The sequence below is a fragment of the Capricornis sumatraensis genome, chromosome 4, assembly GCF_032405125.1.
Source record: "Capricornis sumatraensis isolate serow.1 chromosome 4, serow.2, whole genome shotgun sequence".
NCBI lineage: Eukaryota > Metazoa > Chordata > Mammalia > Artiodactyla > Bovidae > Capricornis > Capricornis sumatraensis.
Genome location: NC_091072.1, coordinates 88,079,989 through 88,097,913, shown reverse-complemented (window position 1 = coordinate 88,097,913; position 17,925 = coordinate 88,079,989). Strand labels below are relative to the sequence as shown.

Genomic DNA, 17,925 nt, shown 5'->3' with positions numbered 1-17,925 from the left:
CTGTAGCCCACCAGACTCCTCTGTCCATGGGATTCTCCAGGCTAGAATACCAGAGTGGGTAGCCATTCCCTTCTCCAGGGGGATTTTCCTGACCCAGGGATTGACCCAAGTCTCCTGCATTGTGGGGATTCTTTACTGACTGGACCACCAGGGAAGCCCAATATAACAATGGTGATTATGCTAATAATAACAATACATACATATCAGTGTGACTTATCAATTAGAATACTGTGGTAACAACTCCCAAATCACAATGCTTAATGTGACAAAAATTTATTTGACTCTATATATCAAATGTGGATCAAAAGAGGGATCGTGTACATCGTGCTATTCGGGACTCAGCTGATGAAGCTCCTTCTCAGTACATATTTCCAGAATCTCTACAGAGGTGGCAAAAGAACAGGGCAAATTGTGCACTGGCTGTCGGGGCTTCCACTAAGTCACTTCTGCTTACATGTTATTTGCCAAAGCAAGTGACATTGGTTATGTCTAATTTAAAAGCAGTTGGTGAAGTGCAGACCTACACATGCCTGGGAGAAGATGAACCAGAATATTCTTGAATAGTCCAAATTATGAATGACATTATTATGGTCAACAGTTGAAGTTTGGGGGCAGCCATGTAATTTCCTCTATTATTTTATATTTGAAGCTTGAATAAATAGCCTCTACAAACCATTGTTATCACCATCATCAGTAACACCATATTATGAGGTATTACTACTGTAGGCCAGGCACCGTCATAAGTAGTCTACGTGACTAAGTTGTTTAGTTCTTGAAAGCTTGAAAGATAGGCAGCTTTTATAGGCTTTTTTCCCCCAGTAAGGGAGCTAAGGCACAGAGAGTTTTCCTCAAAGCTACAGGAAGCAATGTTTACACTGATTCTCTCATGAAAGCAATTTTTGATTGAACTTGGAAACAGATGCATCACTATACAATGAAGATAAAAGTTCGTTTTAAAGAAAGAAATTAATTTCAGTCATCACATCCTCGATGGTTTTAAAAATGGAAAAATCCATTATTGTCACAAAAATCCCCCAGAACCTTCATCTCTTGTTTAGAGCACATGGAACCTTGTGGCTGGTCAATTTTCCCTTACTGTGGGAGTCCATCTTGGGGACACTTGGTGTCCTTTTCTGAGAGCAGTGCTCAGATGAGACCATCTCACTCATGTGAGGTAGATAATCATGGATCCTGAACAGGAAGAGGTTGGATACTGGCCTGGTCTTCACTTCCAAAAAGTTTTTTTGTCTTTTGTGCAAATTCACTCCTATAGCCACCATCTCTTCCCATCAAGGGGAGATTGGGAAGAACAGACCTTATCAAATCAGATGAAGATTTACTGCTCTCTGCTCTGGCACAATGAATATCTGCTCACCTTATATTTCCATAATGACGAGAAACAATGGAGAGGCTCCTGGAGAGAGAAGATCTGCCCCAAGCGTCTGGCTGTGTCCTCCTAGACAGAGCAGTCAACTTCTCTGGCTAACAATGGAGTTGAAGTTCTGCTTTATCAAGTTCTCTGACACCCTGGGCAACTGTTTCCTCTTCTCTCTTTCCACTTGAGAAAAAAAATGGAAAGGATTGAAATGTTCTGTTTACTATCACCTTCAGGAAACTTGAAAACTCTGGGGGATTTAGAGTTATAGAAGGTCACAGAGCAGCTACTCCTGTGGTGCCTTGATTTTTTAACCCTGAGATTATGAATCCATTATGCTTTTACAATTATTTGACTGAAAAAGTATTAATATATAGAGGGAGAATGTAAGTTCAGTTAAGCTTTCAAATGAATTGTTTTTGTTAATCTAACAGCAACATTTGAAAAATGGTATATATCTATGGGAGAGATGTTGCTTTTTAAGTTCACAACTAACACCACAGACCCCTTTATGCAGTCACCTGGGGTTCCAAAGTCCCCAGGTCAGGAGGATCTCTGATTTGTACCAGCTTATCCATTTTACTGCTGATGTAACAGAAGCTTAGCACTTTTCTTAAGATTCTGCTGTGAATCACGAGTAAAGTTGAAATCGAAATCTAGGTGCCCATCTCCACCATTCAGCCTTTGTTTATTTGGGCTTGTGTGTGCATCTACCTGAGATCAACTCCAGAAGATGCAGAAAGTGTCTATTCTGTGGTTCTAGAAAGCAATTTCAGCTCCCTATGCCTCCTCCCCTTTGCCTAGAGCCATTAAAAAAAAAATTAGGAAAATACAGCTAATTAGGTCTTCCCTAGTGGCTCAGATGGTAAAGAATCTACCTGCAATGCCAGAAACACAGGAGACCTGGGTTTGATCCCTGGGTCGGGAATATCCTCTGGAGAAGGGAATGGCAACCCACTCCAGTATTCTTGCCTGGAGAATCCCTTGGACAGAGAAATCTGGTGGGCTACAGTCCATGGGGTCGCAAAGAGTTGGACACGACCGAGCGACTAACACTACTACCACTGCAGTTGATTCACGAGATTGTGTTAGTTTCAGGTGTACAGCAAAATGATTGAGTTACATACATATATATGAAATATATATATAATATATATATATAATTTCCAGATTATTTTCCACTATATGTTGTTATAAGATACTGAGTATAGCTTTCTGTGCTGTATAGTAGATCCTTGTTGGTTATCTGTTTTATATGTAGTAATGTGTGTATTTTCACCCCAGTCTCCGAATTTATCTCTTCTCCCCTTTCCTCCCTTTTCCCCTTTGGTAACTGTAAGTTTGTTTCTATGTCTACGAGTCTGTCTCGTGAGTAAGTTCATTTGTGTCATCTTTCTAGATTCCACATTTAAGTGGTATCACACGGTATTTGTCTTTCTCTTTCTGGCTTACTTCACTTAGTATGATCCTCTCTAGGTCCATCCATGTTGCCGCAGAGGGCACTATTTTATTCTTATTATGGCTGAGTAGTATCCCATGGCTACCCACTCCAGTACTCTTGCCTGGAAAATCCCATGGACGGAGGAGCCTGGTGGGCTGCAGTCCATGGGGTCCTGAAGAGTCAGACACGACTGAGCGACTTCAATTTTCACTTTCATGCATTGGAGAAGGAAATGGCAACCCACTCCAGTGTTCTTGCCTTGAGAATCCCAGGGACAGCAGAGCCTGGTGGGCTGCCGTCTATGGGGTCGCACAGAGTCAGGCATGACTGAAGTGACTTAGTAGTAGTAGTAGTATCCCATTGTGTGCCTATAGCCATTGAGATGTTGTTCCCACTTCAGGATATTTTTGGGGGTCTGAAGAAAGGTATTTCCCCCCCTGCTGATGTTCCATCTCCCCACTCTGTCCAGGGCACCATGTTTCTAAATCCAACAGCGAAGAAAGTCAGGCAAATATTTGTTTCAACCAGGTGTTTCTGGGGCATTTAGACCAACTACAAATTTACAAATACATTTTTCAATTAAAAAAAATGTAGAATAACCTTCAGTAGGATGTGGAGTAATATCTCATAGTTTACCAAGCCCCATAAGACACTTATGAGCCTCCTTTCTGAAGAGTAAGAATACTAGTAAAATAAACAAAAGGAAATTGACATTTTTATGACATGTTGAGCTCAAGCCATTTTTCTTCCTTTGGGCCTGAGTTGATTGCTTAAAGTGTCTCAGAAAGGTTATACCCCCTCTTCCCATACTTAATAAAAGGTTTGAGTAAAACTAACAAGTGGAAAGCAGGTACTTCAAAATATTCAACTTATATTCTGAGGAACTGAGTATGATGGAGTAGACTTTAATCTATGGAACTAATGAAGATTTAAATAGGCAACAGCATTAGACATGGAAAAGTTAGTTAAGCGCCTATGGGAAAAAGCACCAACAGAATTATATAGGTTTTGGGAGATTTGGTAAAGTTTTAAAAAATCTCACACAGCAAGAAACATCTGTAAGTCATGCTTACTTTGATTAGGAGACCAGATCTGAGACGAGCCAGTGGTTGAAAGAAAATGTTTCCCTGTGTTAAAGGACTCAGTCATGGATTGGTTGGGCTTATTGACTTTTTCTTGGCCTGAGTCTATTTCAATCAGGGAAGAGAAAGGTATCCAAGATGCTGTACTGGGACTCAGCCATCAGTACGGTTTTACAAGTAATGCAATATACATATTCTACCACAACAGGATATGCTTTGGTTGGACACCATCTTAAATCTTCCTTCTCCAGAAGTTTCTAATTTAGCTTATGGGGAGATCTCATCTGCTGATTGTGAAATACCTCTCCAACTCTATGATGAAAACCATTGGGAATGTATATTAAGTTTATAGGGAATATTGCTAGAAGGCTCTTATAAAACGAGAGCTACTCCTGTATGACTACAGGAGAATTTATAGTTTTCCAATAGCCAGTCTTTCAGAATTGAACAGTTTTGCCTCAGAAAAGTGACAAAGTAGAGGTGTTTTATAGGAGACAACATTTCTTCGTTCCAATCTTGCTTTTGAAAAGCCATTTTCATAATTCTAAGCTGCAAGCTCAACTTCACCCTTTTATTACCATTAAAAAATACCTTATCCCTTCAGAAGCTAAATCCTATCCTAGGGTTCTATGTCTCCAGGAATGTGGAAACACGCTTCTGTATAAAATAAGGCAACTCTGTAGTTCGGCTGCCAGACTTTATAAATGAGCTGTTTTCCTGCAAATTCAGCAGGAAAATAGAATAAAAGGTAAGGAAAAAAACAGGATACATAAGTCTGGTTTCCCCTTCTCTTTATGCCTCATTTGCCTTGTAAATTAGCCTTCTATGGAAGTAATCATAAACAAAACTCATAGCAGGAAACATGTGCTTGAAAATTATTATTTGAAGAGCTGGAATCCAAGTAATCTTGAGGCTTTTTAGACAGCACATATATTTATATGTAAAGGGAAATAAATATTCAATTTCTAGAAAATCAGTATATATTAAGGTACATTTCTTCTTAAAGAGAAGTATCACACTGGGGAAGATTCTCAGCAAATTGGCCTTGCCTTCCAGTTGTCTCACTCCCACTTGCTAATGAGATGAAAAAGTCCAGCTTCCTCATCTACCCCCAGCATCCCTCTGCACCCAGCCCCTAGGGGTTTCTCCTTTGAGTGCGGAAGAGAAAACATTTCTCTACAGGATACATGGTTGGCTTTCTCTTCTCTCTTCCTCCCTCTTTCTTGACGTCCCTCCTATCCTTCTGCAAATATGTATTGAGCACCGCAGATGAGACTGGCATTGTTGAATGTGGGAATACAACAATGAATGAGAGGCAGTGTTCCAAAAGCTCACAGTTGGGTGACTGGATAAGTAAACCAGCCATTCCACTTCATGTAAGAAGTACTAACCAGGACAGGCAGAGACACTCAGGAATACACAGTAGCTTTGCTTTCTCTCCTGAAATTCCATACATTCACATCTTGTTTCTTTTTCATTCCCATGAAAGCAGAACATGTTGTATTAACTTATATCTCTTGTTAAATAAGGTTAATGTCTTTGTGTTTTGCCCAAAATTATACTGAAAAACATAGATATTATTTAATGCAAATGAAGGAGTGCAATAAAGAGGACATTCACTTGAAAAAATCTGCAAATTTAAAGAAATTATTGAAAACACTTTAAAATTCTTTTGTGAGGTTAGCTTAGCAACTGACTAAATGATGGCTTTCACTATCCACTTTAAAAAGATACACTTTTTTTCCCACAGCCTTAACAACTATTATCTGAATGGTTACCTTTTCAAAGTTGCTTTTAAAATGTCTTTTTGGCTCTGACGATCATAACCACTCCCCTGGCTTCCTTCCCCATCAGTAAACTCTGGCCCCACAGCAGTGATTTGATTCTTCTTCTCAGATGACTTCAGCTCAGTTTTTACTTTGCGTGTGTGCTGAGTCCATTCAACCATGTCTGACTGTGAGACCCTATGGAATGCAGCCCAACAGGCTCTTCTGTCTGTGGGATTCTCCAGGCAAGGATACTGGAGTGAATTGCCATGCCCTCCTTCAGAGGATCTTCCCAAACCAGGGATCAAACCTGTGTCTCTTATGTCTCCTGCATTGACAGGCAGGTTCTTTACTATTAGCACCACCTGGGAAGCTTAAGCTTGCTTTTTTTTCTGTGTGGATTACATTATGCTTGGAGTTATAGATAATTCAAAGAATGCTAATAGAGGTTCCCTATTCTGGAGTTCTTTTTTTTTCTTTTCTTTTCTTTTGACTGCCCCGCTCAGGACATGGGATCTTAGTTCCCCTGACCAGGGATCAAACCCATGCTCACTGCAGTGGAAGCGAGAGTCTTAACTGCTGGACCACCAGGGAAGCCCTGGAGGTGTTGAGAAAGGCCAAAAATACATGAAAGTTAAGTAACAAAACAGAGATAATAGCCCATTGGTACAGTGATAGAGAAGATATCACTAACTGGTCACCACTTTGAGGATTCAGTAATAATACACACTACAACATAATAATAATACACCCTTCACTGGAAAGGGTGGAGCTCTGAGCTGCAGTGATCTAATTCAGGATAGTGTCTTAGTTGGCTGGAGCTGCCAAAATAAAATGCCATAGACTAGGTGGCTTAAACAACAGAAAGTTATTTTCTCACAGTTCTGGAGTCTAGAAGTCCAAGATTCAAGGGTTACCAGGTCTGATTCCTTGAAGTCCCACTCCTGGGGTCAAAGAAGATACACAGTTGGCTTTCTCTTCTCTCTTTCTCCCTCTTTGCTGACGTCCCCCCTTCTATCCTTCCACAAATATGTATTGAGCATCACAGCTGAGTGTGGCCTTGTCGAATGTGGGAATATAACAGTGAACAAGAGGCCGTGTTCCAGAAGCTCACAGTTGGGTGCCTTCTCTCTGCCTCCTTGCAAATGTTCTCCTCCTTACACACAAGGCTTTGCATGTCCTAATCTCCTCTTTATAAAAATGCCACACAAATTGAATGAAGGTCCATCCTAACAGCTTCACTTAAATGTAATTATTACTTTAAAGGCCCAACTCCAAACACAGTCACTTTCTGAGGTACCAGAGGTTAGGGCTACATGTGTGAAAATTTGGAGGACTTTAATTCATTCCAAAACAGGTGGCTTTTTGGAGAAGAGCGACAATAAACCAGATCTGTAAGAATGGCATAGGGAGCACTTGCCTGGTGGCCCAGAGGTTAAGATTCCATGCTCCCGGTGCATGGGGCCCAGGTTTGATCCCTGGTCAGGGAGCTAGATCCCACATGCTGCAACTAAGACTTGGCACAGTCACATCGATTAAACCAAACAAACAAATAGTGGCAAAGGGATGTGATGGGTTGAAAAGTGAGAGAGAGAAGGGTGGAGAAAGATTCGACTGACTGACAAGCTAGGGCACACACTGGGTTTCTTCTCATCCTGAACAAGCTTTAAGACTGACAGACACTTTCCTCTTCAACAGGCAGAAGCGCATCATTCTTGGCAGCAGAGGCACAAACCAACATTGACTGGAGAAGTGATTGTAAGTTCAGATTGAAGTGACCCTCTTCTTTGGCTTTGTGTGGCGAAGCCGAGTAAGAACAAGCTACGAAAGCGATACTGGAGAGAGGCACAGGGACGGAGGCTGCACTCCGCCCCAAACGCCTGTGGGGATTACATTGTTTTGCAATCAATGCCAACCTAACTATTAAGGAAGCACTGGAAATGGTTGCATACTGCTAGGCATTTGTGGTTGACCTTCATTGTGGTTGATCTTTAATAATTTATTTGAACTTCCTGCTTTCCTATTCTTCTGCTAAGTTTTTAGTTGGTTTTCTGTTTTCTTAAAAACATATATCTTTCTTTATTGGCCAGATCGCATGTCCCATTGCACTGTCCATTTTCAATAAATTTCAACTTAGTAGGACTTCAATGATCCAGGTTCTCTTTTGGATGTTATAGGGCTATCTATTGGAGCTTGGGTTTTATTTTATTTTTTCAGTTTTCTTAAAATATACCATAACAGCAACAAAAGCCTTCTCCTCTTCTCTTTTTATCTCATTTGAATGCAAATGGAATCTATTTATCTAGAAAACTCTTATTTCACATTCTGTAATTTGGAGCCTGCACGGGAGCACAATGCTCTTTTCCTCTGCAGAAGAGTTTACTTTCTTTATTTCTTCTCAATTCAGGGATTGATACAACCATCAGTTCTATTCAGATTATGGAAATCCAGCAAATAATAGATCGGCGGTATTGCAGTAGAAGCCTCCAGTGCGGGTGTGTAAGCCTCCCCACTATCTCCCATTGTTTCTGGAATTTACTCAGGGCTCAGGGCTTAGGAGATTGGAATGAAAGCTGATGTTACATGGCAAAATCGATGTGTGCTTACGTGGCTCCTCAAGTGGAAAACACCTTTGTTACATGGTGGACGAGGGAATCGTAAAAGGGTTGGTATTAGCAAATGTCAATAAGCCATGGCTCCAAAGATTAAAATCTCCTGGTTTAATGGGTAAGTCCAGAGCAAAAAGCTTAGGGGGCAGCTCTCGGAGGCCACATACCATAGGCACAGAGCTGTTAGTTAATTTTATAGAAAAGGAAGACATTATTACTGATGGCTCTGAGTTACGAGTGAGCTGACATTTATATATTTTAATAACAAGGGATATCATTATTTTAAATGCTGAAAAAACAGAGCATATCCTAACCTTTTCAGTTAAGAGGAAAAAAATCTAGGCATTGCAAAAGTTCACAGGAACGTTCATCTCTTGTGTATCACATGCATCAGGATAAGGATGAATCTAGAAGCATAGAGGGCAAGCACAGAAGCTTCAGTAAACACAATATGCAAGTTGAAGGTATTAAGAATGGAGAGGCTTTATTTGATAAGTATTCACTGGTTTAGTTAAGCCTGCTCATATTTCAGCCTACAGGCAAGGCTGCATATTTTGCAGACCGCAGGCTCTAGGTGCTTAGTCTTCAGGAGTTACAGCATGTGGGCTGAGTGGTTGTGGCACACAGGCTCAGGTGCTCTGTCACATACGGAATCTTCCCGGACCAGTGGTTGAACACATGTCCCCTGCATTGGCAGGTGGATCTTATCCACTGGACCACCAGGGAAGTCCTCTCAGCCTTATTTCTTTTTAAGCTTGATATAGCTTAGGCTTCAGGCTGATGGTCCTGACTTTTATAAAAACATTTTTTTCATTTTTGGCTGTGCCACACAGCTTGTAGGATCTTAGTTCCCCGATCAGGGATTGAACCCATGTAGTGAGAGTTCGGGCATCCTAACCACTGGACCACTGGGGAATTTCCTGGACCTGATTTTTGAAAATAACCTGTATGACACTTTATTATTTGTTTATGACCTTTACATTCATTATCTCATTGAATTTTCACAAAATCACACAAGGTTGGTATTACTTATCCCCATTTTGAAGTTAAAGAACTTGAGGTTCAGTGAGCCTGAACAAGTCAGAGACAGACATTAATTGGTTTGGTAGAATGATGTGATGATGAATAGTAAGATGATTTGGGTTCAAATTCCAACTGACAAGAAGTCCATTCTCCTTGTGTACCTGTTTCCCATCTGTAAGATGAGCATATTTACTACCTAGTAGTTGGGTTTCAGGGAAGCACGCAGATACTGGGAGGCACATAGCAGGAAACGACTTCTATTTATCTAAGCTTCCTCTGGGAGGACAAAGTCCTCCTGGTCCCAATTCACATCTGTTGCTTTTAGTTTTGCTTTCTCATTTTTAACAACTCAGTTTAATATTCATTAAAGAGAATTTAAAATGACTGGCCCTTTCCCCCATTTATCTGGTTTTATTTCTGTATATAATTAAAGGGATAGGAAAGTCATAAGAACTTGTATTAGATACAATGTGCCTTTTTGCTTGAGTTTTCATTACAATATGAATCAAAGGAACTCCCCCTTTTTCCCAACCATCCCTCCCCAAGGGTAGGAGGAATCCCTGTATAAGCATTTCTAGCCTGTGGTTTTCTCCATTACTCAATGATAATTAGGACTGTAATAATTTTACTTGATTCCATTTTTGAAAGTACCTGGTATTTCCTGCTGATGTTGTCTAAAAGGGAGTGATTTACTGTATCAAAGCTGGTAGTTATTATTTCCAGTTCTTTCCAGAGGGACTGTTAAGTTTGAGGCCTTTGCCTCATTTGTATTCTGAAATCTCTGTCTCCTTAAGGGAAGTTGAAGTCATTTCCTATTGGTTTAGTTTTGTGCATTTGGTTGAGGATTTGACTTTCCATCATTTCTTCTGTGTATTCTAAGAAACCATGAATCTGTTTGTGGTATATTTGATAGAGTTTGAATCTGAAAGAGATCACTTTGAAATTTGACAGGTATATCTCTGAAAAACATGAAACTATGCCATGTTAAACTTGATTTTCTATATCTATCACATATAATAGACTGTTTCACAGTTTATGTAGTATACAAAAATTGAAAAAAGACTGAATCCTTCCCTGCATATTTTGATTTGTGATTTTATTTTTTCCCTTAATTAGGTCTGGAAATTACTATTACCATATTCCTGTTAATAAGTACACACCTACCAATGTCAAATTCTCTCTGGAAATCAAGTAAGTTCATAGCTGTAAAAGATAATTCTGTTTTTAATATATTATAATTATGTTTTTATTATCTGAATACCATGCCTGAGTTTCCTTCACAATTTTATTAATAATTTAGGAGGTAGAAAGTTTTCAGTTAAAGAACGATGACTGGGTTGAGAGGTGGGCCACTTTGAGGGAGGGATTTTCAAAATGAAGCCTGGGGCCTTCCAAGCTTCTTCCAAGGGATAGAAAGGCTCTGGGCTGTATGCTCACAGCTGCAAAGTGAGCCTGACCTTGGATTTGATGTTCTCAGGCTGCCGACTGCCCTTGGCTGTGTCCCTTTGAATTGGGGTGGGAGCTAGAGTAACAGCATGTTCCCTGGACGGGGTGGCTGCACATTTCTGTGAGCTTCTGGGAACAATGCTGATGCAGACACCATCTACTTCCCCCCCAGGGGAGTTAAAAAATGGAGTCAGAGTTTGGAGCTGGGCAGACCGGGGTTCAGATTTTGTCCCCATCACTTATTAATTCTGTAATCTTGGAAAAACCACTTATCCTCACTGAACTCCTGTTTATTCATCTGTAAGATGAATTTGACATCATACCATAACATGGAGAACCTCTGTGAGAATCAGTGATAATAATAGCAAAATTAATTACTACCATTTGCTGAGCACAGACTATATGCCAGACACTCTACACTTTACTACTGGGTCATATAGTCCTCACAACAACCCTCTGAGGTTGGTGTTTTTTTCTAGTTTATATTTTTCAGATGGGAGCACTTAGTTTAGAGAGGTCAAAAAGCTTGTCCTGAAAGTCAGAGCAAATAAGTGGTGGAGATGGGCTTCCAATCAGCCCTTCCATTCGACCATCACTTTCCTGCCTCCCCAGTGAGGTGAGACCCGTAAAACATTGCCCCGTCCTGGCACACAGCAGGCACTTCACGTTATGACTACCTTTCCTCCAAAATCACAAAACTCGAATCTATTTTATCAGCTATTTTGAATAATCATGGTACTTTAGAAGACTTCCACAGACATTATGAAGTGAGGTACTCACTGTGAAGATGGTGTTTGTGTCTCTTGATGTTAGTTTCTCCTCTGTCCCTTCCGCATTCCCCTCTCTTTCCTTTCTCCCTTTCTTTCCCTTTCCTCTGTCCTCCCCTCTCTCCCTCTGCTTCCCCAGCTCTGTTATTCTTCCTCCATCGATTCCTCCCACTCCACTCTGGCCTCTTCCTCTGTTTCACTCAGACTTCATACTCCTTCTTTCATCAACTTTGCTTCTACAGTGAGCTAATAACACAAGCCAACTGCTTGCCTTGAAATGGTCTTTTTTCAAGCAGCTAAAATTTCATGACTCAGAATCCACCATATTACCAGGCAGGGCAAAAGCTAAGTGTACTATTCTCTAGCACTCTCTGAGCTGCCTGGGACAGCGTTTCCTCATTTGTCCCTAGCTTCAATGGAAGGAAGTAAGCTGAAGTGGTATATCCCTTGGAGTGGCAGAAGGTCATCTTGAACCACTGAAAAGTGGGTGTTAGTCACTCAGTCATGATCAACTCTTTGCAACCTTATGGACTATAACTTGTGTCCATGGAATTCTCCAGGAAAGAATACTGGAGTGGGTAGCCATTCCCTTCTCCAGGGGATCTTCTCCACCCAGGGATTGAAACTGGGTCTCCCACAATAAATCAGGCTTTAGGAATCATTTTTTTTCTAACAGCGGTGATCTAAAAGTAACACATATACTCAACCCAGATTGTAGGCTGTCCCAGAGATAGGCCAACCTCCTGATGATGATTCCCGGGCCAACCTCTAGAGAAGAACCATTCTTTCTGACAGGTCTTCCACTCTGATAGCTTTGAAAGTGAAGTGAAAGTGAAGTTGCTCAGTTGTGTCCGACCCTTTGCGACCCTGTGGACTGTAGCCCACCAGGCTCCTCCGTCCATGGGATTCTCCAGGCAAGAATACTGGAGTGGGTTGCCATTTCTTTCTCCAGGGGAATCTTCCTGACCCAGGGATTGAACCCAGGTCTCCCACATTGCAGGCAGATGCTTTAACCTCTGAGCCACCAGGGATAAGGACTGATAATTCCTAATGGGGCTCTCCCCACACCCATACCTGTGTTGTCTGCCTCTCTGATTCAAACGAGACGTATCCAGACCAGAAGTTTGCAGAATTTCAAATCCTGGAAATGTCAGATGAAAGCAAATTCAGCTGCCAGTGAAAAGAGAAGGGACATACCTCAAAATTATTTTTAAAATCTATGGAGAGAAGAAGTTCTAATGTGAAGTGGCTTAAGTCAGGACACTAGATTTTCCAGACTGTCATATGTTACCTCAGTTTTAGTTTTAGTCAGTTCCAGTCTACGATGCAATACTGGGTGGCTTAAACCACGGACATTCGTTTCTCATAGTTCTGGAGCCTGGGAAGTCCAAGATCAAGGCACTGGCAGATTTGATATAGGATGAGAGCCCACTTCCTGGTTGATAAGTAGCCGTCTTCCATGTCCTCACATGGCAGAAGGGGTGAGAGGGCTCTCTGGGGTCCTTTTCATGAGGGCACTAACCCCACTCATCAGGGTTCCACCGTCAGGATCTGTCACTTCCTTAATGCTCTACGTCCTAACACCATCATATTGGAGGTTAGGATTTAAACATATGAATTTGGGGGGTGGGGGACACCAGCATTTAGTCAACAATAGTGATCTGAGATTGAGTTTCTTTCTATTATAATGAGATGTGAACTAGTATATTGGCATTCATGAGTTTTGTGTAATAGCAGGCTTATTTGGAAGTTTGAATGGATTTCAAAGTTATGTTCCCATAAGCCCCTCTTCTTCTCAAGGTGTAGCCTGTGGGCGCTGATAACTGCTTTTCCATTTGCCGTTTCTTTCCTTTGTCTCTTGAAGCACAACAGAGCCACTGATAGTCTTCCAGTGCAAGTTCACCCTTGGAAATATGTGTTTCCATAGTAAAATCGAGGCCAAAGGGATGGAAAGTCAACAGGAAGTCTCCCAGGAGATGACACAGGTAACAATTTCCAGCTCCTCGGCATTCTGCATTCCAGAAGTGCATCTATAATGGTGGCACAGCCTCTGATCCTCACAAAGAAAGAGATGCCATGAGTCACATGTCAGTGTTTCCCTTTGCTGACTCTGGTCACAGGATTTGGTTCAGCATCTTCTGTGCATCCTTTGGAAGCTGCAGACTTCTCCAGCAACACCATCAAAAACTGTTGCCACAAACACCTCTCCTACTGCAGTCAAGGGAATGCTTTTCAGCCTGGGCTTTTTCCAGCGAAGAGTAAAATGTAGTTATGTGATGGATGTCTCTTTCATTCATCATTTAGGGATATCAGCACATTTGGAGCCTCCCTGTAGCACCACTCTTCGACAGTGGGTACCATTTCCGGGTAGCTGCACCGGTAAGCTCTCTTTTTTTTTTTTCTCTTCAGTGAGAAAGAAATGGACTATTAAATAAATAGAGAGGTAAATGGTGGTGGTGGTGGTTTAACCACTAAGTTGTGTCAACTCTTAAGACCCCATGGACTGTAGCCCACCTGGCTCCTCTGTCCATGGGATTTCCCAGAGAAGAATAGTGGAGTGGGTTGCCATTTCCTTTTCCAAACAGATAAGTAGATAATTTTAATTGCAACTAATTCTTACGTTAATCATTCTCTCCCTCCACTCCCCTTCTGACAGGATTTAGCTGACTGTTCAACGGACCCTTATTTTGCTGGGAAATTCTTTACAGACTACTTCTTTTACTTCTATCGACATTGTGTATAATTTATTCAAGTTTGTCTGGGGACTCTACCAAAGAAAAATACTCCAATACAGTTAACAGAAACTTTTATCCTCTTGCAACTTCTCTCTACCCTTTGTAAAACATTCACGTTTATTGCCAAAGGGCTTTTTCCAGGCTTTGGCTACCAAAGGTTTTGAGACATTAGTGAGGAGAATAAAGTGTTTGCTGGATTTGAGATACTGTGGTGTTTGATTTTGCCGTGACTATGAGGAAAACATTTCCTGGAGTAAACAGCACCATTGGATTTGAAAATACTGCTTCTGTTCCTAAGGAAGCTGTGAAGTCAAAATGGGCAGCTTTGACTTTACTTTGTCTTCATATATCTCATTGCTTTTGAGGAAAACAAAAGACCCATTTCAGCCATGTCAGCTTGGACCCACTGAACACAGACTCTTGAGAATCTGTGGTTTGGTGTGTGTTGGGGGAGGGGTGGGTGGTATCTGATGCTGAGCTCACATTTAGGCAGGCTATTACTATGTGTATATGTGTGTGCGTGCACTTGAACTACATACGCTAGTGTAGAGACTGTAACTTGCTAATAAACTGGATTTTAAAAAAATGATATCTTTGTAATGTTAATTTGTAATGGTTGATGGGTGCTAAATTTTATGTCCTCTTGGGAAGCACTGGCTTGCGGCAAGTCCTTTAAATTAACCCAGAGAGTCTAGGCTCAGATAGTTGCATTTGATCTTTCAGTTGTCATTACCAGTATTTAGGTTTTTGTTATGTTAAAAATTCTTTTATTTTTATTTTTTGGAGTATAATTGATTGCTTCACAATGTTGTTTTAGTTTCTGCTGTACAACAGTGTGAATCAGCTATATGTATACATATATCTCCTTCTTCTTGAGCTTCCCCCCCAACCCTCCCATCCCACCCCTCTAGGTCATCACAGATGAATGGATAAAGAAGATATGGTCCATATATACAATGGAATATAACTCAGTCATAACAAGGCACGAAACTGGGTCATTTGTAGGGATGAGGATGGACCTAAAATCTGTTATACAGAGTGAAGTTAGTCAGATAGAGAAAAACAAATATTGTATATTGCCACATATGTATGGAATCTAGAGAAATGGTACACATGAACCTATCTGCAGGGCAGGAAGAGAGACACATTGCCTTGTTTTTATTGTTCTTCCTCTACATGTAAGAGGTTCTCTTACAGGGCATTAAGACCCATTTCCATTGTTTACAGCTGAATTAGCTTTGGATATTTCTACTTAGCTTATGGGTAGATTTGAATGCCCTTCCCAACTTAGAAGAGCTGGAAATCCTCTAGCTAGAGTGTACTAACTACGTATCTTTTATTTTCTGTTTTCTGATATTTTGATATCTTAGGGTCTTGCTGACCCTCATGGGATTCTAGCTCCTGGATTTAGGCTAGTCCTAGAGATAGTAAACTTGCCCACCAATGATTTTCAAATACCAACCAGCCAACCCAGAGCCCCCACCCCCAACCACCTCCTTTATCAAGTTCTCATATTTGGGACTACTATCCCCCTGCCCTGATTGCTCCAGGGCTATGGACACCTAGGGACAGCCCCTTTTGCCCAGAGCCTGCTGAAAGTACTCACACTGGCAGATTCTAAGCCTGTCTCCCCTGCCTCACCTGTTTCTTCCATGGAAATGACCATAAAGGCTTTTGCCCACAGTTCCTCCCTCTCCTTCCTCTTCCTGACTGACCCTGGTGCTTCCTAGTGTCATATCCCTTCCCCTTGGGAATTGTAACAAACTATCTTTCAGTGGGGATCATCTTCTGGTCTGTTGACCTCCATATACCTCGGATTTTTCATTAATATGCTGTTTTAGGACATGGAGGTTCAAGTCACTCTAGTTTCAGGTAACGGGGCTGTTGAGTGATTGGCCTTCCCGTATCTTACTGTTGGCATCTGTGATACTGTAATTTATAATAAGAAATGTATATTTGATTTTTATCTCTTGTTCCTGGCACAGAGCTCCTAAAACCTTTGGAGTTCCCTAAGTGCTGAGAGAGATAAAGTTGTCTTTGGTTTTGTCAATGGGGTGACATCTACATGGCACCAAGGGATGAAGGCTGGTTACCAGGACAACCAATCATGTGATTAGAAGATTTGAACTTCCAGCATCACCTATGATCTCTGGGGAGGAATGAGGGGCTGGAGGTTGATTTCAGTCACAAGTGGCATAATTTAATTAGCCATGCCTATGGAATGAATCCTCCATAAAAATCCAAAAAGATGGAGTTCAGAGAGCTTATGGGCCAGTGAACATATGGGTATTTGGGGAGAAGACACCCTTTCCCTGCACCTTACTCTGGATATCTCTTCCATCTGGCTGTTCCTGAGCTACATTCTTTTATAATAAACACATAATCTAGTAAGTAAAATGTTTCTCTGAGTTCTGTGAGTCACCCTAGCAAATTAATCAAACTCAAAGAGGGGGTACAGGGGAAATACTAATCTACGGCTGATAGGTCAGAAGCACACTTGATAATCTGGGTTTGCATCTGGCATCTGAAGTTGGGGGTGGGGGGAGTCCTATAGAACCCAGCCCTCAACCTGTGGAATCTGAAGCTGTCTCCTGACAGATGGTACCAGAATTGGGTTGAGTTGTTAGGCATCTAGTTGGTGTCTGAGAATTGTTTGGTGATATGGGGGTAGAGTACATCACTGGACTGGAAGAAACACAAGCTGGAATCAAGATTGCTCGGAGAAATATCAATAACCTCAGATATGCAGATGACACCACCCTTATGGCAGAAAGTGAATAGGAACTAAAAAGCCTCTTGATGAAAGTGAAAGTGGAGAGTGAAAAAGTTGGCCTAAAGCTCAACATTCAGAAAACGAAGATCATGGGATCTGGTCCCATCACTTCATGGGAAATAGATGGGGAAACAGTGGAAACAGTGTCAGACTTTATTTTGGGGGGCTCCAAAGTCACTGCAGATGGTGATTGCAGCCATGAAATTAAAAGATGCTTCCTCCTTGGAAGAAAAGTTATGACCAACCTAGATAGCATATTAAAAAGCAGAGACATTACTTTGCTGACTAAGGTCTGTCTAGCCAAGGCTATGGTTTTCCTGTGGTCATGTATGGATGTGAGAGTTGGACTGTGAAGAAAGCTGAGCGCCGAAGAATTGATGCTTTTGAACTGTGGTGTTGGAGAAGACTCTTGAGAGTCCCTTGGACTGTAAGGAGATCCAACCAGTCCATTCTGAAGGAGATCAGCCCTGGAATTTCTTTGGAAGGAATGATGCTGAAGCTGAAACTCCAGTACTTTGGCTACCTCATGTGCAGAGTTGACTCACTGGAAAAGACTCTGATGCTGGGAGGGATTGGGGGCAGGAGGAGAAGGGGACAACAGAGGATGAGATGGCTGGATGGCATCACTGACTTGATGGACGTGAGTCTGAGTGAACTCCAGGAGTTGGTGATGGACAGGGAGGCCTGGCGTGCTGCGATTCGTGGGGTTGCAAAGAGTCGGACATGACTGAGCAACTGAACTGAACTGAACTGAACTGATGGGGGTAAGACTCCTCCATAGAGTGGACTTGGGTCCCAGAATCCTTTTTAGCCTATGAGTCAATTATTATGAGACAATTGGATTTTTTTTTATTACCTTGACAGTGGTAATTGGAATAATAAATCCCTCTTTCCTTATTTTCAAGTAT

At 41.5% G+C, this 17,925-nt stretch overlaps 1 protein-coding gene across 1 annotated transcript in view; it reads left to right on the top strand.

Annotated features, from left to right (window-relative positions):
• MYRFL (myelin regulatory factor like) overlaps positions 1–14,259 on the top strand; it is a 119,462-nt gene extending 105,203 nt beyond the window's left edge. The window contains exons 20-25 of the mRNA XM_068971449.1: positions 7,363–7,422; positions 8,072–8,159; positions 10,413–10,487; positions 13,374–13,494; positions 13,814–13,888; positions 14,166–14,259. Coding sequence (XP_068827550.1) covers positions 7,363–7,422; positions 8,072–8,159; positions 10,413–10,487; positions 13,374–13,494; positions 13,814–13,888; positions 14,166–14,252 — 506 coding nt within the window. The 3' untranslated portion in view covers positions 14,253–14,259. The remainder of the gene's footprint in view (positions 1–7,362; positions 7,423–8,071; positions 8,160–10,412; positions 10,488–13,373; positions 13,495–13,813; positions 13,889–14,165) is intronic.
• Positions 14,260–17,925: the final 3,666 nt, after the last annotated feature.